Source organism: Schistocerca gregaria, chromosome X, assembly GCF_023897955.1.
Source record: "Schistocerca gregaria isolate iqSchGreg1 chromosome X, iqSchGreg1.2, whole genome shotgun sequence".
In the NCBI taxonomy this organism is placed as follows: domain Eukaryota; kingdom Metazoa; phylum Arthropoda; class Insecta; order Orthoptera; family Acrididae; genus Schistocerca; species Schistocerca gregaria.
The window spans coordinates 274,499,620-274,523,553 of NC_064931.1; the positions used below are offsets into that span (position 1 = coordinate 274,499,620).

A 23,934-nucleotide genomic window follows, 5' to 3' on the forward strand; every position below is an offset into this window, starting at 1 on the left:
TGTTAGAAAAATGAACACATGAAATTCCAGCTTTAATATGTAAACTGTAACTTTTGAAAAACCAAAATCTGTGTGGTATGTCGTACATGCCATGAGGACAAACTGAAAATTTGTAGTGGAAAAACTGTGTAATATTTGAGCGAGCATTCTCTCACAGATAATTCATTTGATAATACCTTTGGTAACAATAAACTGGCTGTTACAAGTGACTATAGTTGAATGTGAGGGTTCAAACTAGAACTGAAGGTTAGCACAGGCTTTCCAGGGTTTTTGTGTCAAACAAGTGCCAATATATCTAAGTTTTCACACACAAACTATATTTCAATTAATCACTCAGTTAATCTGATACTGAAAAGCATTTGTTGCACCTGCTAGATTCATATAATGCTACTGGTTCTACTATAGCTTTTCCAGTAGATGAATATCATTCCTTTTTAACAGGAAAGTCATGTGAACTAGATTGCAGAAGAAAAAAATCACAAAGTGAGTAAACATTATTTATGTAGGAAGAGCTCACAGTAATGACAACATTGCACTATGATAGCATCCATTACGCATTTCAGAGCGCATGTGGTGGCACTTATCTTCTCACTTTTCATTGATCACAAGGTATTTCTTTTGTGTTCAAAGCACCACATGAATCCTTCTTGCCAAAACAGTTCTGCCAATTGGAATTCATCAGTCAATTTACTACCGACATCTGCAGTGTATGGGGCTGATAACGTTGTGACTGACTATTTTTCTAAAATTAATGCAGTTTCTATGGACAGCAACTTAAAGTGGTTGGCAATGGCATATGACTCTGATGTGGAATTACAGAAGGTTGTCATAAAAAAAACTACTGGGCTACAGCTAAATAAACTTCCAATGCACAAGTCCCTAGTGTGGTATGACACTTCCCAAAACCTAACTCATCCTCTTGTTCTGCTGGTTTTTGGGAAACAAGTTACTGGTTATATCCACAGACACACACATTCTGGAGCCAACTGCACAATACTAATAGTGACTGATAGATATGTATGGCCAGGTGCCAAGCATAACTGTAGATCACAGGTGAAGAATTGTTTGATTTGTCAAATGGCTACTGTGGGGCACTATGTCCAAAAACCTGTGCGTTCTTTCAATGAGCCTACACAGCATTTTTGACACACCACATCAACTGGCAGGATCTCTCACTCCTGTACAAGGTTTTAGATACATTCTTGTGGCTAATGACAGCTCTACCCCCTGGGTGTAACCAGTTCCTATTATGGACATTTCAACAGAAACAGTGGCACATAATTTCCTAAACACTTTTATCTCTTGATTCAGATGTCACACCAGTCTCATAACTGACCAAAGACACCACCGGCTTTCACCAGCCAAGTAACAAGGTGGCAGAAAAGTGGCATCATACTTTAAAATTTCCCCTTATACACCATGGATCTTCATGGCTATCTGTCCTACAACTAATGTTACTGGGACTATGTGTTGCAACTAAACCCAATATAGGAGCTTCTGCAGTGGAGTGGTGAACCACTAAGACTTACTTTGCAATTTTGTGAACAGCAACATGATCTAATGGCGTGAGACCCTCCAACCCTATAGCAACAACTCAAGAACTGCATCTATAAATTTTCTCCATCTCTGGCACCCTGGCACATGAGCTTGGATATCTTCATACCTAAGGATTTACAGATGTGTTCTCATGTTATACACTACTGGCAATTAAAATTGCTACTTCAAGAAGAAATGCAGATGATAAACCGGTATTCATTGAACAAATATATTATACTAGAACTGACATGTGATTACATTTACACGCAATTTTAATGCATAGATCCTGAGAAATCAGTACCCAGAACAACCACCTGTGGCCATAATAGCAGCCTTGATACGCCTGGGCATTGAGTCAAACAGAGCTTGGATGGTGTGTACAGGGGCAGCTGCCCATGCAGCTTCAACACGATACCACAGTTCATCAAGTGTAGTGACTGGCGTAGTGTGACAAGCCAGTTGCTCAGCCGCCATTGACCAGACGTTTTCAATTGGTGAGAGATCTGGAGAATATGCTGGCCAGGGCAGCAGTCGAACGTTTTCTGTATCCAGAAAGGCCCATACAGGACCTGCAACATGCGGTCGTGCATTATCCTGCTGAAATGTAGGGTTTCGCAGGAATCGAATGAAGGGTAGAGCCACAGGTCGTGAAACATCTGAAATGTAACATCCACTGTTCAAAGTGCCGTCAATGCGAACAAGAGGTGACCGAGACGTGTGACCAATGGCACCCCATAGCATCACACCGGGTGATACGCAAGTACGGCGATGACGAATACTCACTTCCAGCGTGCATTTACTATGATGTCGCCAAACACAGATGCGACCATCATGATACTGTAAACAGAACCTGGATTCATCTGAAAAAATGACGTTTTGCCATTCGTGCAGTCAAGTTCATTATTGAGTACACCATCGCAGGCGCTTCTGTCTGTGATGCAGCGTCAAGGGTAACCCCAGCCATGGTCTCCGAGCTGACAGTGCATGCTGCTGCAAATGTCGTCAAACTGTCCGTGCAGATGGTTGTTGTCTTGCAATGACCTGTGGCTCTACCCTTGTGTGAATGCTCTGAAAAGCTAATCATTTTCATATCACAGCATCTTCTTCCTGTTGGTTAAATTTTGCGTCTGTAGCACGTCATCTTCGTGGTGTAGCAATTTTAATGGCTAGTAGTGTATTATGTACAGCTTTTATGAAGTATAGAATACTCATTTTTCTTTATACTTTGAATATATAACATTCCACATCCATGTTGAGATACATCTTCACACATTTAATACTTCGTACAGGGATTTTGGAAGCTATAAATATTTATTACTTGGTGTCATATAAAGTGGCATGGTGTGTTGTTACATAATTTGTTAAGTAATTTACAAAGGTGTCAGCAAATTGCCATGAAAATTTCTTCCATCTAATCATATGACACTACATGGAAAGGTTAATATATTCTTTAAACAAGAAACAAATCCCTAGCTTACAACAAAATCTTAGTTCAAACAGTAGCAATAGAAGGCAGTGTTACAGTAGATGTTGCATCTTTTACCACCGAAAGCTCAGTATTCTTGCGATATTTGGTTTGTTGTTTACAATTACCTTTCTACTGCAATTATATTGCTTCCACAATTATTTAGACAGGTTCAAAGTAAATTTTAATGCCATTCACATTTCACATTTTAGCCTTTTAACATAAAAGAAAAAAGAGAAGAAGTTTAACAGAAACTATAAGTAAACTGCCATGGGAATAAATCTTACCTGGTGATATCACTTGTGGAACTCCATGATAAGTTCAGATGATACGGACTTCGATCAATAAGTGTAATATTGTCAGGTTCTGGGAACATTCTCACTTCTGTGGTATCACTCTCACTGTATGACAGCGCACTTGTTGAGTAAGCACGAACCTGTGGTAATGTGACCCCAACAGGTGAGTTGTTAAAGATGAGAAAAACGTACACCTCAGTTTAATATGGATAACACTTTAAGACGATGCACAATAAACTAATACAATTAATGTGATCAATATGTAATTAAGAAGATGACGTTCAACAATACTGTTAACATGAAATCCAATGAATAAAACATATTTTACCCAAACAATGTAACTGTGTCCTGGTAAAAGTGAAGCTAAATCAGCTGAATGAAATTCTGTTGACTCATGCTGTTTATTTCCACGAACTGGTTGTGCTTTGGGTCGGACTCCTGCGACCATACCTTCTGTTCGCCAGTGCAGTTCATACAAAACATACTGGCCATTCAGTTCTTTTGGTGATAGCCATTGCACCTTAACCTTTGTTGGATTTATAACAATGACTGTAACATTCTGTGGTGGAGATGGAGCTGAAAATTTAAAATAATGATGTATTTCTTGCAAAATTTTTATTTCTATGCTTTTTACTTTGAAGAAACTTCAATATACAACTCATTGTGCTGAATTGGTGAAAAAAAGAGATTTCTTTTGTTCCCTGTAGTCCCATTGGATAATTTTCTGGAGAGATGCAGCAAGAATCAATAAAGTATTTATTCTGCAAAGGTGGGCAGCAAAAATATAAGGTTACTCAAAAAACTTACAATGAAAGACAAATCAACAACTTTTAGTGTTTTACAGATACAAAACTTTTTCTTTGTTGATCACTAAATCAGTTGGCCTCCTGGCCTGATCGGATTTGTACCAGTGGGGATCCCAGGCAAATGGAAAGCACAGAGGCAGTAATTCCCTCTGCTGTTGTTCTATGTTGGTATGTTTAGTGCTCATTAATAATATTAAAAAGTCAAACCTGGGAAGAGGAAAGGTGTATTGGCTATTTAGGGAACCTGGAGATCTTTGCTTTCATATTTATAACCCTCTATTTCTACACTAAACAGCAGTCTGAAGATTTTTGTGATCAAGAATCTTTGTAAAAATGTATTTTTTTTTCATTTTAAAAAATGTATATATGTCAAGGTGCTTTAACAATACAATTTGTAAATGAGCATCAGTGGGCACCATCTGTTTCAAATACGAGACATTCAAAAGGTGCCTCCTTATCCATAAATACTGTTTGATATTTTATAGTTATATCTCATTGTTGATAAACAAACAGATATATAAGCTGTGGTTTAGTTTTGTACTTATAGGCACTGACCTATATGACATCACTACCTAACTACATGTATAAAAATACCTTAATCTCTATCCATTTACAACCTACAAATTTGCTGATTGTACTTATTTGATTTTTTTTTTTTTTTTTGGACACTCATCATCCAGCATGGCATGTTACATAAATTAAGAGGAAAGTTGTAACATTTACTGCCACTTCAGAAAAGTTTTCTTTGCTCTGACTACTGAAAACAGGAACACAATCTGGGTGTTCAAACAATCATCTAATAAGGGATTGGACAATCATGTCATATTGAAACCTGATGTACTTCTTTTGCAACTAGTTGTTAATACAACTTAGAATGCAGATGATACACATAGAAAATACTTAAAAATTGTGATAACCATGGTTTTTTGGGCTTGGCATTTATGACAAGTTGAACACCTCCGCATATCACTATCGGTTGTTTAGGTAGGTAGTGAGCATGATGAGAGAACTGCAGCCAGGTGGAACAGCATTCTTTCAAGAGAAATCTCAGTTCATGGCTTTGTATACATATGGTTAGGAATAACTGAAGCAGTTAATGTTGCAAACAGCAAATCTGCTGGTGCTGATGATACTTAAGATAGTTATATTCCAGAAGAATTTGTCAATGGGTTAATATTGTCACATTTAATTAATAATTACCTCCAAAAGAAAAGTCCAAAAATAAAATTACCATGTTAGATAAAGATAAAACAGTGAACTAAAGTGGTTGTTACATATATAAAAAATAAAACTGCTGGTTTGGGGAATCTTGTGTGTAAATTGTAGATCGGCCTAATTTTGAAAATGAAATGTAGGGTAAAAGACTGCTTTCATTCAAAGATGAAAAACATACAAAGATAACTGAAGAGCACATTTTCCCACACACCCAGTCATACACAATAATGCCCATAATCAGCTAGATGGTAGATTGCTACTTATCTTATTTGTTTGTTTTCAATAATCATCTGGAAGCTTTGCACTACATATGAAAAGAGCTATGTTTAGTTGAGGAAATCTTGTGGCAGACACATCAAAGTCTGGCGAAATGGAAAAGGAAAATTTTACAGTTTCCACACATCACACTTTTCTTCTGTTTTGTGAGAACAAATCCCTTCACAATTCTTGGTTAAGTCATAAAAATTCTGCATCACTGTCAGCCACTTCTTGAACTCACACTGACAAATACATCCATATACTTCAAATTCAATCTGATTTGATTAATGTATTTCAACTGCAGAGCAAGAATTGTACCATCTGTGGAATGCATTTTATACAAATTTAACACAGAAAATTATTATGGACAGATCACTGCAGTTTTAAGTTCACCACTGTAAAAGGTTTCTTAAGCTGCAGTCATAGTATACTACTTCTTCTCTTTTCTCATTTTAAAAGTCTAATTAAATCTGCATCACTTTTCAAAATATATCAGTATAAGACAGGACCCATTCCTAACTATGGTCCAGTTTTCTGCAAAAATGTCTAAGCCTGTCTGTCACCCACAGAGCTGTCAATTGTCATACTTAACTTTAAGGTGCATGATGTAAAAAAAAAAGAGTGTGTGTGTTTGGAACACTGTATCAGTATTACATATTTTTGCAACAGTAGAAATAAAACTAATTTCATAATTATGTGTAAACACTTGATACCAGTTTGGAAGGTTCGGTAAGTCTGGTAAATTTCCTGAAAGAATGGAACATGTTTGTTGCAACTTCATGGTTGGTAAGCTTAATTATTCCAAGTACTGTATAAAGAATTTTGATAATTTACAGTGTACATTTCATTGTTGACTGCCATCTGAATGGGACAGTGATTGAAAATGGAGAAAACCAGTGCTGTTCTACAACATTTTCATTTGAAGGGCTGGACTGCTGCACATATCAAAACAGAGTTGGATGAAGTTTACATGGACTCCAAACCATCAGTAAAGACCATTTACTTTTGGATTAATGAATTTAAAAGTGGTCAGACAAGTACCAGAAACAAAGCACGCTCTGGCCATCCAACGGAGACTACCACAATGGAAACCACTGAAAAAATCCATCATATGGTAATGAAAGACCACCAAATAAAAATTTATGGGCTTGCTGACATTTTAGGCATCTCAACTGTGTGAGTACATAACATGAACTGCACAGAGAATTGGCTACGTAGAAGCTGAGTGCAAGGTGGGCACTGTGATTGTTCACAGTTGACCACAAGTGCATCCGGCACGTTTCATCACAATGTCCATCATTACACACCAGAGACAACATGGCAGTCAAAAAATTAGACAAAAGGCTGGTGAAAGTGCACTGAAGAAGGCAAAGACCATTTGGTAGATGGTATGTTGGCACGCAAGAAAATGCTCTTACACCAGGATAATGCAGCATCCCACACATCAGTGATAATAACAGCATAAGTGCATGAATTGAGCTTTGAATTGATTCCTCATCCACTCTATTCACCAGAATTAGCGCCAAGTGACTTATTCCTGTTCTCAAACTTGAAACTCTGGTTTGCTGGGAAGAAATTTCATCAAATGAGGAAGTCAGAGTTGCAGTTAATGAGCATTTTGCAGAGTTTGATAGAACCGACTTTTCTGATGCAATGAAAAAGCTGGAGGATCACTGCACCAAGTGTATATCCCACAAAGGAGACTATTTGACGAGAAGTAAGGTGAGTTGTTTATGAAACAAACATTTTTTCTTCCTTTTTTACCAAAATAATTAAACCACCCTCATATTTCTCAACAAATATTTAGTTATCTTTCAATCAGTTTCAAACAGAAAATCAGTGGTTGCACTGCTGTCACAAGAGCTGTGCACACTATAAACCACTTTTATTATTAGTATTAATGTCATGCTGATTGATAGTGAGAGGTGACTGGAAAGGCTTGGAAATATCAATAACCAGAACTGATGTACAGCAAATAAAGATTTACATGCAATACAGCAATGTTTGAATTATGCATGCCATGAGATGGCAGCATATACATGGTGTTTCAAAATAGTTTTACCAACTTTGGGGACAGGCTCCTTACACCAAAACAAAAAAGGTCTAGTAAATATGGGCTCTAAAATGTATGTCTTAATAGCAATGAGCACTTATTCATCTTCAATACTGTGAAACACATCTCTTCTACTACAAACTCTTTGCTCTCCATGTATTGGCAGGATGTAGTAGAGACAGAAATGAGGAAAAAATATCCAGTAAACATGGGCTTCAAACTTCATACCTTAAAAGCTATGAGTAGTAACACCCACAAGTACACCAAAAAATATGCAGTCACTTTAATGCTGACATCATGAACACATTCAATACATCATCCCTTTACATAGCCAGCTATGTACCTGTACGACATACTGTGTTCCATGAGTGGAGCAAAGTTAACAAGCATATAAATCATCACACAATTAGAGAAAAACCAATCTACTGCAGGATTATATAACATAACATGTTACAGATTTCCAAGCAAAGTCACTGGTGATGAAATTTAGCCATCTTGCATAAGTGTGGGCTAGTTGAATTAATACATGACAGTACTGCATCTCGTATCCTGTTGACCTAACATACATCCAGGTGCCAGTGTGATCTAGGTGGTAACCACAATGAGCACATGTTCCTTTTCAGTACAGTGAAACACATCTCTTCTACTGAACAAGTGCTCACAGCTCTTAAGACATGCATTTTACAACCCAAGTTTACTGGACTTTTTTTCTTGCTTTGGTCCATACTACCTCCTCCCAAAATATGGACAACAAAGAGCTTGCAGTAAAAGAGATGTATTTCACAGCATTGAGGAAGAACAAATGCTCATAAGTCTTGAGGTATATATTTTAGATCCCATATTTACCAGACACTATTTCTTGTTTTGGTGTAAGGAACCTGTCCTAGGGTTTTCTAAAAGCATTTTTCAAAAACTTGTATAAAACACACTTCATTGTTGTGGTATAGTCACTACTTAAAACGGGTAGACTGGGAGGATGTTTATCGGGAACCTGATGCAAATGTTAAATTTAACTTATTCCATGATAAACTTGTGGGTATATTTGAAAGCAGTTTTCCTAAGAAATTAGTGAATCATAACTCAAATAAACTTGATAAAAAAACATGGCTGACTAAAGGGATTAAAATTTCTTGTAGCCGGAAATGGGAACTATACCATGACACTAGAATAAGTCGAGATGAAGAAAAGCTCAACCATTATAAGAAGTATTGTAATATACTAAGGAAAGTTATAAAAAAATCCAGAAGTATGTGTATCAAGTCTGAGAATAGCACCTCTGATGACAAAGTTAAAACAATATGGAATATCGTTAAAAGGGAAACAGGGCAACCAAGGTCACAGGACAACAGTATTACTGTTAAGCACAATGAAGTTTTTGAAAAATGCTTTTAGAAAACCCTAGGACAGGTTCCTTACACCAAAACAAGAAATAGTGTCTGGTAAAAATGGGATCTAAAATATATACCTCAAGACTTATGAGCATTTGTTCTTCCTCAATGCTGTGAAATACATCTCTTCTACTGCAAGCTCTTTGTTGTCCATATTTTGGGAGGAGGTAGTATGGACCAAAGCAAGAAAAAAAAGTCCAGTAAACTTGGGTTGTAAAATGCATGTCTTAAGAGCTGTGAGCACTTGTTCAGTAGAAGAGAAAGTTATAAAAAAATCCAGAAGTATGTGTATCAAGTCTGAGAATAGCACCTCTGATGACAAAGTTAAAACAATATGGAATATCGTTAAAAGGGAAACAGGGCAACCAAGGTCACAGGACAACAGTATTACTGTTAAGCACAATGAAAAGCTTATAAATGAAAAATCACAGGTTGAAAATATTTTTAATAATCATTTCATAAATGTAGTGGAAAATATAGGCACTAGCTGCTCACCAGATAGGGCAGAACTCTATATGAAAGAGGCATTCCCGGTGCAAACAAATGAAATTGAAATCCTACCCACCTCACCGTCTCAAATTAAGAAAATAATAAATTCACTTAAGAATAAAAACTCACGTGGAACTGATGGTATCTCCAATAGAATACTAAAATCTTGTCCACACCTGATAAGTCGAGTTCTTAGCCACATATGTAATAGCTCATTGAATCAGGGAATATTTCCTGACAGATTGAAATATGCCATAGTTAAACCTTTGTATAAAAAAGGTGACAAGGCAGACGTCAACAATTATCATCCTATTTCACTTCTGACATCCTTCTCAAAAGTGTTTGAAAAAGTAATGTACTCAAGAGTAACTTCACACATCAGTGGGAATAACGTTTTAACAAAATGTCAGTTCGGTTTTCAGAAAGGTGTTTCAACAGATAGTGCTATACATGCTTTCACTGATCAAATTTTAAATGCTCTGGATAGTAGAACATCACCAATTGGGATTTTCTGTGATCTCTCTAAGGCTTTTGATTGTGTGGATCATGAAATCCTCTTAGATAAGCTGAAGTACTATGGAATGAATGGTTCAGTACACAGATGGTTCACTTCATATTTAACTGGTAGAATGCAGAAGGTTGAAACAGTAAACCCACATAGTACACAAAGGGCATCAGATTATTCAGACTGGGGATGTATCAAGAATGGGGTACCACAGGGTTCTGTCTTGGGGCCGTTATTGTTTTTAATATATGTTAATGACTTGCCTAATTATATTCATGAAGATGCAAACTTGGTTCTCTTTGAAGATGACACAAGTATTGTAATCAAGCCTAAAAAGCAAGAATCAGCTGAGGAAAATGCAAATAATGTTTTTCAAAGAGTTATTAGGTGGTTTTCCGCAAATGGACTTTCATTGAACTTTGAAAAAACACTGTACATACAGTTCAGTACAGGGAAAGGCATAACACCGGAAATAAATATAGAGTGTGGGGGAAAATCTTTAGCTAAAGCAGATTGTTCAAAATTTCTGGGTGTCTGTATTGATCAGAATTTAAACTGGAAGACACACATTGACAATCTACTGAAACGATTGAGCTCAGCTACCTATGCTATTAGTGTCATTGCAAATTTTGGAGACAAGCATATCAGTAAGTTAGCTTACCATGCATATTTTCATTCGTTGCTCTCTTACGGAATCATCTTTTGGGGCAATTCATCACTAAGAAAGAATGTATTTATTGCACAAAAACGTGTTATCAGAATAATGTCTGGGGCTCAACCAAGATCATCTTGTAGACAATTATTTAAAGAATTAGGGATATTGCCAGTAGCTTCACAATATATATACAGCCTAATGAAATTTGTTGTTAGTAACCCAGATCACTTCAGAATTAATAGCACAGTCCACAGCTACAATACTAGGAGACAGGGTGACCTTCACTACCGCTCATTGAATTTGACATTGGCACAAAAGGGGGTGAATTATACTGCCACAAAGATTTTTGGTCACTTGCCAAACAATATCAAAAGTCTGACAGACAACCAATCAGCATTCAAAAGTAAGTTGAGGGAATTCCTGAATGACAACTCCTTCTACTCCATAGATGAATTTTTAGACATAGGCTAAAGAAATACAGTAAGTATTAACAATTGTACCGTATATAAGACTAACAAAGATTATTTGGGATAAATGAATCTTTTGTACTTTGACAGGTTCCACATCATTACGAAAGAATCGTGTTCATGATCCATGGAACAAGTAATATAACTAACTAACTAACTAACTACAACACTGGCTGTAGAGACATGTCTTTATGAGCCAACATCACTATTGTTCTGTATGGTGTTGCAATTTTTATATTATGTGAGTTCATTTCATTGGTGTCCTTAAATGGAACCCTACTTTTATTGCATATGATCAGCCACTTCACCTGAAATGAGTTGACATATGCCTGTTGGCCAGAATACATGACTGCTCATCCCAAGAGAGCATCCTCTGGTTACAGAGCACAAATTCATGATTTCATGAAAAGCAGCCAGAATGCAAATATGGACATCATAATTGCCAACTATTGTGGTCAGGTTTTGGTGAAATTAGTGGAACTGACAGACAGCCTTAGGATTTGAACAAAGTATCACATCAAAAAATCACCAAGACATGCCTTTGTGTTTTGAATTTGCATCTGTTTGTATAAGTGTCAATGTGAGTATGCATCACAAAGTAGTGTGACACACAGATTTTATGAACTGCTAGCCCAGTTATTTAACACGTTCTTACTTCCTTTCCTGTGCCTGTTATCCAGCCAATGATGGGTCAGACAACCATACTGGAGAACCAACCACATTCTTAGACAGGCTATTATTACGAAATAATAACCACTCACAAAGGCATCAACAAATATGTGTGCAATTTCAGTGGTTCCCATGTGATTTTTGGGTAAGTACAAAGGCATCAACACATATGTGTGCAAATTTCAGTGGTTTCCATGTGATGTTGAGTAAGTACAACAAATCTACTGTCATTCTATCTGCCATATCATTTTCCTGTATGGATATGGAAAGTTCATCCTTTTTAAATATGATGCTTCTGACTTTATTATCAAAGATAATAAACAAGTGTTTTTTAATATCTAAAAAATTGTCCAAACTGCAGTACATTGTTCAACTAATAGCTGTTTCAGTTGTAAGTGAATTTATCCTGCAGCTCTACCTTTAGGATGAATTCTGTACCAATGAGAATTTAGCTATTATAATGTCCTTGATAACATAAAGAAGACTGTTTGGTTACTTTCTAAGACCATTCTAAATTTCATAAAATTAAAACATATCTTTTCTGTTCTTAAATGTGAAGCTCAAACATTGGTCTAGATATACAATCTGATTGGCTTCTTCAGGAACCCCTTGTTTTAATATTTGATAAAAAAAGCTACATCCTGTAATTAAGAAGAAACTCAAAATGTCAATAAACAACATAAACAGAATTTTTGCCAACTTACCACCTGCAGCTGTTCTCAGTTCTTTTGGTGCACCTACTATATGATTAACTCCTTCCATTTCACTGTAGTAGTTCTTCAGTTCTAATATAAAAACATATTTGGAGTATGGCTTCAGATTTGAAATTGTTATTATTCTGTTAAAAGTGACCTGTAATTAAATCAAGTTACCTCATATTTAGTAACATAGCAATTCTCAAAAAATTAGATTATATATATTATAAAAAGATATACAAAACTAAGAAGTGTAATTTTGACAGCTTTACAACAAATATAATTATTAACAGTCTTATATGACAGTAAGACACACTGTAAATGTAAACCACACTTCATGTATAAAAGAAAATTACATCTGTCTCAGAATAATTAGTATTTTGCTCCTTTAGTCTATAGTATATACCTCAATTTGTGCCACAAACTTCATGTTTCTCTAGGAAATATTACTACAACTGATTCCATACTCTAAGCAGGCAACAACTTCATAACATTTGTGCAGCAGCCTAATCCTGCCTTTGGAGACCATATTACTACATTATCCTTCAAATATTTGCCCCCTCCCCCTTTCCCAAACATGACTGACAACCAGCAACATTCTCTCCTATTTCCGCACATAAAATCTGCACTTAAAAAAAAAAAAAAAAAAAAAAAAAAAAGGGGGGGGGGGGCTAAATAATTCTGCATTACAAAATGATTTACATCAGATCAGCTATATTGTCAGTCTGTGGGCCTATTATTCAGAAATCCTTGTGACTGTTGAACATGTAAGAAAATCTAAAAATGTATATTTAAAAAAAAACTCGTGCAATTGTTCCTTTCAGAGATTCTAACTGAAATGGTCTCAAAAGTTGTAAAGTTTTCAATTGGAAATTATTACAAAACTTACCACAGGCATTTAAATGCACACATACTAAAATAAAGAGATAATTTCTTGTTTATCATATCCCAGCATTGTGAAAATAACAGTGCTTGCTTACACATATCACAATATGCCACTGAAGAGGTGCAGAAGTCTGATTCATGTTATGTGATATTCTTAATAATTTGGAAATTGATTGGTTGATAAACAAGTCCATGGAGTGGAATGCTCCTCTTAAACTATACTTCATTAGTAGCCAAACTTGTTATTGTTTCTGGAAAGCTATTGAAAACGTTTGCTCCTGAATAATGGACAATTTTTTGACCAAAGTACACAGTTTTTGGTCTTTATGTATATTGTTCTTATACACGGTACTGATTATGTGAACTAAGCGTGAAAGAGAGTTATATTATTTACTATAAATTTCATTAATAGACAAAGACAGTGAGAAGCAGTACTGAGGACAAGCAGTTCTCTCAACAAGTTTCTGCAGTACATTCTTGCATTCAAATCATAAATAATCCATTGTGCTTGCTTCAGTCAAAAAAAAAAAATTTGCATTGGTGATAAGTTACCCCAAAAAATTGTGTCACATGAGACAGAGGAATGAAAGTAAGCAAAGTGTGCCAGCTTCTTTATTTTTACATCACCAATGTCTGACAAAATTTGGATTGGAAATAAAGATTTATAAAGCCAAACATGAGGCTATTACAATTTTTAGGCTTTGATTTCTTCATGTGGGGGCTTCATAAAATATAGAGCTGAACCCTCAGAGTCAAAGATAAAATCAACAGTTCTGCCATCTTAATTTGTGTCTTATCATGTACTGGTACCTGATCTGTAGAATAAAGCTCATTTAAGTAATATGTATACTTTTTGGCACTGCAAACTTTAAGTAATATGTTCATGATGATGACGATGAAGATATGATTTGTTTTTGTCATTAAACATCTAGGTCTTTAGTGCAAATGTGTCTAAACACCTAAATATATGCAAAGATGAGCTGCTGTTTCTTTTACATAATTTTCTGCTAGTAAATGTTTCCTTCCTTGTGAATCAGTGAACATAATCATTTGCAGCTTAATCTTGATAACAAATATTTATTTTCAGTTCTGTTTCTGGCGGAATAAATATACAAATCTCATTGATACCAGCAATTAAATAAGAACTGGACAAGTGCTACTATCATTCATAAGAATCAATTTCTTTTCATATGTATGGTCATTATTGATAAGCATTGTCCATATTCACTTCATTTTATGGTGTTTAAGAATGCCAGTTTTGTATTTACATGCAATATGACATAGTAACCACAGTGGCTCATTACAGTATTTTCTGTTAATTTCTTTAGAGCATTTTCTGTCAATTCCACATACCCAAATTTGATGGTTCACTGTAAAGTGTGTGATGAAAGGTATATATTATTAAAGCAATAGCTTTCAATATTTCCATTATAGCCACAGATATAATGTGAAAATGAAGACAACCCTGTTTCCTAATCTCCAAATAATCTGTGCATGTGTCAACAAATTATCTGTATGTTTCTCAAATTACACTGTATTCTGAATGCACTAAATTAAATCTGCAAGTGTTCAGTGACTATTAACTGAGAGGGGGACACAAACCACTTCTGAGTTATTTTCATCTATTGTCAGATTTATCATTTAGTACACACAACATTTCTACATCATTTCTTTGCACAAGCAGTTTATCAGTTTATCTAATGAGACTAAATTCCTAGCAAGCAAAATTCAGGAAGGATTTTTGGAGTAAAACAGAAATCTTTGCTTGTGACATGGCTACATTGATCACTGGACTATATATTTGGGGAGGGGGGGGGATGCATTATGGATGAAGGTGAAAACACACTTATGAACAAAAACATTACGATCACCTGCAAGTTGGTTCCTCTTTGGATTGGACAAGTTGATAGTAACTTTCTGGAGGTATGTGGCATTAAATGTCTATGGACAGGTGATGCAATTCCTCTAAATTACAGGATGACAGTTTTTGGTGAAGAAGCTGATGCCTGCTATCATCCCAGATGTGCTCCATCAAGTTCAGATTAGGCAAATTTTGTGACCAAGGCACCAACATGACTTCACTTTAATGTTGCACAAGCCATTATAGCACAATTTTGCCTTGTAATATGGGCAGTTACCTTGGTGGGAGATGCTTCCACTGATGGGAAAGACGTCATGTCCTGCTGCCTTGGATTACTACCACAAGTCCAAAACATGCACAGATGAATGTCCTCATAGTGTAATATTGTCCCCAGCAGCCTGTATCTGTGAAACAGTGCATTGTTTGAGCAACTGTTCATCTGCATGATGGTGTATTCGGACACAACCATCGACCTTCTGCAACATGCAATTCATTTGTCTGTGCAACACATTTCCATTGATCCAAAGTCCAATCTAAATTATCCATCGCTCACTGCAATCTTAGTTGACAATGTCATGGGGTCAACATAGGAACATGCAGGAGTCACCTGCAGTGGAGCCTCATGTTCAAAACTGTATAATGAATGGTGTGTAACAAAACACTTGTGCCTGCAACTGCACTGTGTTTTGTGAGATCTGCTACAGATTATCACTTAACCTTTTTTTACAGAACAGGCAAGCCTCTGACTTCCCTGTTGCATGATGAGGCACGAACATCTAACACCTTGCCACCTCCTCAGAGTTTCACCATCTTTCAACCACTTTTTGCAGATTATCATATTAATAGCACATGAACAGCCAACCAGCTTTCCCACTTCCTTCATTCACAGGTGCTGGGCCATAAGCCCTTTGTAAAAGCCACTTACATCAAGGGAATCTCTCATTTGTGGCCTTTAGCAGCACTTGAATGATTCCCCATTCGCCTCTGCTATGCTTATATACAGGGTGGTCCATTGATCGTGACCGGGTCAAATATCCTTCAACTTTCCCCAAAGAAAGAAATCCGGGGATGTCAGATCTGATGAACGTGTGGGCCATGGTATGGTGCTTTGACAACCAATCCACCTGTCATGAAATATGCTGTTCAATACCACTTCAACCATACACGAGCTATGTGCCGGACATCCATCATGTTGGAAGTACATTGCCATTCTGTCATGCAGTAAACATCTTGTAGTAACATCAGTAGAACATTACGCAGGAAATCAGCATACATTGCACCATTTAGATTGCCATGAATAAAATGGGGGCCAATTATCTTTCCTCCCATAATGCTGCACCATACATTAACCTGCCAAGGTCACTGATGTTCCACTTGTCACAACCATCATGGATTTTCCATTGCCCAGTAGTGCATATTATGCCAGTCAACATTACCCCTGTTGGTGAATGATGCTTCGTCGCTAAATAGAACATGTGCAAAAAATCTGCCATCGTCCCGTAATTTCTCTTGTGCCCAGTGTCAGACCTGTACACGAGATTCAAAGTCATCACCATGCAATTCCTGGTGCATAGAAACATGGCACAGGTGCAATCGATTCTCAGCACCGACGTTTTTCAGATTCCTGATTCTCATGTAATTTGTCTGCTACTGATGTGCGGATTAGCCATGACAAAATTAAACACCTACTTGGGCATCATCATTTGTTGCAGGTCATGGTTGACGTTTCACATGTGGCTGAACATGTCCTGTTTCCTTAAATAATGTAACTATCCAGCGAACGGTCAGGACACTTGGATGATGTCGTCCAGGATACCGAGCAGCATACATAGCACATGCCCGTTGGTCATTTTGATCACAATAGCCATACATCAACACAATATCAATCTTTTCCATAATTGGTAAACAGTCCATTTTAACATGAGTAATGTATCACTAAATACCGTCCGCACTGGCAGAATGTTATGTGATACCACGTACTTATACATTTGTGACTATTACAGCGCCATCTACCACAAAGCGAAAAAAGTGTTCCAACTAAAACATTCATATTTATTTACTTACTACATGAATATGTTATAAAAAATGGGGGTTCCTATTTTTAAAAAATGCATTTGATATCCGTTTGACCTATGGCAGCGCCATCTAGCGGGCCAACCATAGCACCATCTGCTTTCCCCCTTCAAGCTAGATGAGTTTCATAGTTTTTTTCATTTTATGCTTATTTCATCAGATATTTGGCCCAGTCACTATCAATGGACTACCCTGTATACTTTCCTTGCTGCATCAAGTTCCTGCAATGCTACCAGGTGGTATACATTCAATCCTGTGGTGAGCAGTAAGTGTATTATTTTGGCTCATCAGTGTAAACTGACTTGAGTTCTATGGCATTACAAGACATGTCATGCACCATACATTTCATTAAGAAACTTTACAGAAATAACTTATGTGCAATAGTTATACATACCACTTTCCAACAACGAGATAAATGTTTTCTGCAATCGGAGGTTCCGTCATCAGTCACCAGTCCATAGTACACTGTGTATTCAATTGTTGCCAGAGAGGTATTTTCACAGTGAGGGTATCTGTCTGGCTTTGGGAGTTCTAACTTCAGTGTTTTATCTGTACTATTAATTAACTTCACCATGTGCATTGTTTGCATGGGAACTAAACATTCTGGAGCTGCGAGATATAAACACAACAATGTTAACTGAAATACATGTCATACAGTTTGATAATGACAATAATGGGCTATTAAAATAACTCCTTAATTAGATTTTTTAAAGTGCTAGATGAATATATCAGCTATTCACAGCAACATAATCATATGTTATGTGAATCCAATACACAAATTTTACATTCTGGGATAACATAGAGAATGAATTTAGCACAAGTGTAATTTACAACAGAATTATACAGGGAACACTGCACAGGTCACAACATCCCCACATGATACACATTCCTCAGTTCAGACTGCATAAACTCTAATATTCTGGCACTCCAGCAATATGAAGACAGACTCAGGGAATTTGTATGGCTCCTATTTTTGGTTTTGGCATTGCAACTATAGGGTGTATGGCAATGTTATGGGGATGGAAGTCAGTCCTTTATCAGAAATAGTTATCCAGCATGGCAGACATATCAACCAGTTGATATTTTTTTACTGAAACCATAGGTTCACCAAGACTCAAAAGCAGCCACTACAGCACTTTTTGTACCTGCATTTTGATTTTGGAACATTGTTGGTGTGCATGTTACTGTGTAAGCCAATTATGGCTTTTTTCATCTATACTAATTTAGGCTCACGTTACTTGTGTCATAATTCTCCATTACTACTGTGATTTTGACAATCAACTTGGTGTCAACCTTGGTTTTGCAATCGCAAATTTGTTCTAACTTATGCACCCCCTTAGTTCCCAAATGTGAGGGAGAGAGTAGTTTTTCACGTACATACAGTACATTGTATGTTATATGATCTGGAGTCCAGAAGATAGTACATTTACATATGAAACTACACTGGTTACTTAGCTGATAAGGTAGTTGACTTGTTTCCCAAAATTTTACATAAAATATAATGACTGCACATTGATGACGAAAGTAAGCAAGTTTAGTAATACATTCAAACAGATATGTAGGATAAATCCTTTATCAAGCAGCCTACTGCGACCCATCCCTAATACCACAGCTTTCATGGCCAAATGTTTTGTCTCACATTCCTATGTTGCATCCTGTCCATTTGTCCATATGCAGCACTTTCCAACACATTTTGTTTAGTGTCACATTTAGCACATTTCAGTCAGCCCCCTTCACATTCTTCAGACTCTTATCACTAGTTTTCCATAGTTTTTTCTTGTCACAGAGACATAACTTGCCTCCTAGTGGCAATGTCTGAAGCATCTTGTACAAGTCTCCTTTCCCTCAAATTGCTTATTATTTTATATTGCAACATTTTATATGATAAATGCCTTGTATGGGGCTTCTAACAGGTAAGTTCTTTTCCTTCCCTTTCCTATTCATTTTAGCTAACTTCTAACACTTGTCCAGTCTGTATGGCTATAGACTGGTTCATTTGCTAATTTTCTTTATGATTCTGTACAATTTTTATACTCATACTTACTGTTTCTTCTGTGGTACATTGTGAATGCATTTCAAGGACTCATATTCATCAACATAGTTATATCTACTTACGCCACATGAACCAAACATAGTTACATCTATTTACTCTGTGTGAACCAGTTACACATGTAAATGTTGGTAACGACTTTAATAACAATTTGGATGTTTATACTGCAACTCTACATGTAATATCAGTGCCATATAAGAGAAATAGTTAGTTGTTATTTTTCAAATGGTCTACAATGTAATTACAATGCCTGACAGCAAAAGTGAAGCACACAGAAGATGTGTTCAGATGTCAATGTCACTTCATATACATACACACCACTGGTGCATATGTCAATGATGGGCACCAGGGCACATTAGTGTGTCAGATGCTCAGTAGTCATTGTGAAGGATGTGGAGATGCCGTGTACTCATATGAGTCAATATTTCCAGCACCTGACAGAATTTGAAAGGGGCCTCATTGTGGATCTCCATTTTGTTCACAGGTCAAATTGCACAGTATCTAGATCTGTGGAGCATTTGGATGTGACAGTGGCCCAATGTTGGACTGCATAGAAAGAAGAACATCATAATCTGTTCACAAGTAATGGACTCCCTATAACATTCTGTAACACCCTGAACCATTAGTCAGATAATAGAAGAAGCTGGACTAGGGAATTACCATCCCACGTGTAGGTTGACGTTAACACCGCAACACAAATGACTGTATTTGCAGTGGTACCATGACTGGGAAGCATGGATTGCTGATGAATGGCATCAGTGATGAATCATCATTCTGCACTACCCCACAGATGTCTGTTGTTGGCAAGCATGGGAGTGAGCTGGGGAGAGGTGCCAGTATGCTTTGGAGAAGCATAGTGGTGTTACTTCAGGTGTCATAGTGTGGGAAGCCATCAGGTACAAATTCAAGTCATTACTGGTAGTGCTTGAGGGAACTCTGACGGCACAGCAGTATGTCATGGACATCTTGTGTCATCACGTGTCATCCATGTGACAGTATTGTGATGCCATTTTTCAACAGGACAGTGCTTGTCCACAAGACATCTGTGTCTATGAACTGTGTGCAGTATGTTGAGGTACTGCTGAAGCCAGCAAGATCCCCAGATATGTCCCTGATGTAAGCTTCATCTCAGTGACAGCGTCCAGGATTTCAAGAACCAGTTACAACAGTTGTGGGCCAGCTAACCTCAGAAGATTATACAATGGATTTATGATACCCATCCCAACTGAATCAGTGCATGCATCTAGACCAAGGTGTGCAATTTCATAGTGATAAGTGGGCTCATACTGCCAGGTTCTTCATAAATTTAATACAGTTTTAAAATCACTAAAATAACATCACATTCCCTCTCAACTTATGAAGCTTCATTCGATTTCTTTCTCCCTTTTGAGTTCTTTACTTTTTGTGTCAAGCAGTGTATTTAAACCAAATCATAATCAATGCAAAGTATGAAAATTAAGTGTTCTTTTTGTTGTACTTACATGGAAATGGTTGCAAATGAGATCCAAGGGCAATTATTTGCTGGACACCAAACATATCAACTGATTTTACTTTGTCAGTTGTAGCTGCCCTTGTCAAATCATCCAAATCTTTAACAGCAGAGTACACTCGCCCTTCAGTTGCATTAGACCAGTATACAAACTTATGATCCACAGTCAATGATGTTGGTGGCAGTCCTTTTCATTGAGGAAAATGAAAAAAAAACATGTTTATTAGATAAGTAGCATGGTCAAACTACTTGCAAAATGAGTTATACACTTTACACAAGGTGCCTCTTGTTGAGTATTCCAACAAGTATTTGTAACATAGCAGCATTCCAATTACGTGAATTTCTTATTACTTTTTACTGCTATTCTTACACTGTACTTACTATTTTTGAAAATTTTGAAATGTCTGAAGCTGTGGAAAAATGGATATGCAAACAGTTTTGTTTAAGTTGTGACTTTTCATGCTTTCCCGACGGATCTGCTGCAAATACTCTTCTCGGGTTTGCCGCCGGATTGTATTGTGTAACTCGCACAATATTTCGTCGATGCAACTGCTCGACATCATCAGGTGGTGGTAGCTGCTGTTATCACTGCTACAAGGTGCTACTGATGATAATCGCACGGCGGCGACGGAATTTATCATGCCGGGAGCAGGCAATACGCGTGCGCGGGAAGACGCTCGTAGTTGGAGGAAAGCGGCGCTCCTGGTGCCCCCTGCTGGGAGCCGCAGAAAGGACATCCGTGCGTGCGCTGTGGGCAATGACTGTGCTGCCGGACGCTCCTGTAGTTAAAGTCCGAACTAAACCTCAGTTGCGTGTTTCGTCACTTGACGGATCGGAAGTTCTTGTTTCCCTTTTCTTCGATTTAATGGCAGCCAGTGCTGGATTCCAGGTGGCACTTAGCTGGAACCCTGCATCCCTGTTGATAAGATTGTCAGCTGTTCGGATATGTATGGCCTCCTTAACAACACAGTCCCAGAAAGATGACGCTGGGGATAAAATTTCCGTCTGTTTGTACAGCATACGATGTCCCGTGTCCAGGCAATGCTCCGCTACCGCTGATTTATCAGGTTGCCCCAGGCATGTGTGACGATGGTGTTCGACGCAACGTTCTTGCACGGTTCGGCATGTCTGTCCAATGTAAGATTTTCCACATTGGCATGGGATTTTATACACACCACGTTTCCTAAGGCCAAGATCGTCTTTGACCGAGCACAATAAATTCCTCAATTTTGCTGGTGGCCGAAATACACACTTGATATCGTGCTTTTTGAGGATTCTTTCTATTCTCGAAGACATGCCGCCAAAATAGGGCAAGAACGCTGTTGCAGTGGGTGCCTCCTCATCTTCATTTACATCCCTGCTTCGAATTTGCTTGGAACGGAATGCGTGGCGTACCTGCCTATTGGAATAGCCATTCTGTTGGAATACCGTTCTCAGGTGTTGTAGCTCACCAGGTAGACTGTCGGCATCTGAGACTACATGTGCTCTATGCACCAAAGAGCGTAGGACACTACCGCGTTGCGCAGGGTGATGGCAACTTGTCGCCTGCAAATATAGCTCCGTATGAGTTGATTTGCGGTAGACGCTGTGTCCCAGTGTACCATCCGCTTTTCTCCTGACTAAAACATCGAGGAATGGTAAGGTGCCATCCCTTTCCACTTCCATGGTGAACTGAATGTTGGGATGGAGCGAATTCAGATGCCGGAGAAACACAGGTACTGTTTCCATTCCGTGGGGCCACACCACAAAGGTATCGTCTACATACCGCCAGAAACAAGAAGGTTTGAGACTTGCTGACTGCAGTGCTTTTTCCTCGAAGTCTTCCATAAAATAGTTGGCCACCATGGGAGATAGAGAACTTCCCATGGCAACACCGTCCACTTGTTAAAAGTACTGGTCATTGAATGAGAAATAGGTTGAGGTAAGCACATGTTTAAATAATGCCACCATGTCTCTCTCAAACTGGTTGCTGATAAGCTCTAACGATTCCTGCAGAGGCACTTTCGTAAACAAAGATATAACGTCAAAACTAACTAAAATATCCGACGCTTGTAGCTTAAGTGACTTCAGGCGTTCTATGAAGTCCTCTGAATTCCGGATGTGGTGATCACACTTGCCTACGAGAGGACCCAACAGTGTAGCAAGATGTTTGGCCATTAAATCGAAGAAAAGGGAAACAAGAACTTCCGATCCGTCAAGTGACGAAACACGCAACTGAGGTTTAGTTCGGACTTTAAACACAGGAGCGTCCGACAGCACAGTCATTGCCCACAGCGCACGCACGGATGTCCTTTCTGCGGCTCCCAGCAGGGGGCACCAGGAGCGCCGCTTTCCTCCAACTACGAGCGTCTTCCCGCGCACGCGTATTGCCTGCTCCCGGCATGATAAATTCCGTCGCCGCCGTGCGATTATCATCAGTAGCACCTTGTAGCAGTGATAACAGCAGCTACCTCCACCTGATGATGTCGAGCAGTTGCATCGACGAAATATTGTGCGAGTTACGCAATACAATCCGGCGGCAAACCCGAGAAGAGTATTTGCAGTTTTGTTTAAATTTGAAAAAAAGAAAAAGCTGAAACTGATACCAAATTAAGAATTATACAAAAATTTCGGTTGGGTATCATTGTGTGGTAGTACAGCAACAAATGAATGAGTAAAGCAATCCATGATGTTAAGCAAGCAATCACTGACTGTCCTATTGTTGATCTTTATAAAGGACACGTAAGTATAGTCCAAAAGTTGAAATGAACATGAAAGTTCATTCCTCTTCTTCTAAATTATACCTAATAAGGAGATGCAATAGTGAAGGCACTGGACTTGTTTCAAGAATAATGAAGTTTAAATCCCCCTCCTCCCATCCTTCCTCAACATTCCTGTAAATTATGGGCTGGTGGTATATAGGCATGGAGTTGACATCTGACAGTGTCCCAGATATAAATCCTCATTCTACCATCAAGATTAAAGTTCCGAGTGGTTCCGCAAAATTCCCATAAATTATGGGCTGGTGGTTTGCGGGCACGGAGCTGGCAGTCGATAGTGTCCCAAATATATTTCACAAGGTTCATTTGAGGCAAATGTT

At 37.9% G+C, this 23,934-nt stretch overlaps 1 protein-coding gene across 3 annotated transcripts in view; it reads right to left on the reverse strand.

Annotated features, from left to right (window-relative positions):
- The window catches only part of LOC126297651 (proto-oncogene tyrosine-protein kinase ROS), a 514,014-nt gene that overhangs the window by 77,872 nt on the left and 412,208 nt on the right, over positions 1-23,934 (reverse strand). For all 3 annotated transcript variants that reach the window (XM_049988732.1, XM_049988734.1, XM_049988733.1), the window contains exons 24-28: positions 20,848-21,042; positions 17,711-17,925; positions 12,507-12,654; positions 3,626-3,873; positions 3,289-3,437 (exon numbers count right to left, since the gene is read on the reverse strand). In XM_049988732.1, the coding sequence (XP_049844689.1) occupies positions 3,289-3,437; positions 3,626-3,873; positions 12,507-12,654; positions 17,711-17,925; positions 20,848-21,042 (955 nt within the window). The remainder of the gene's footprint in view (positions 1-3,288; positions 3,438-3,625; positions 3,874-12,506; positions 12,655-17,710; positions 17,926-20,847; positions 21,043-23,934) is intronic.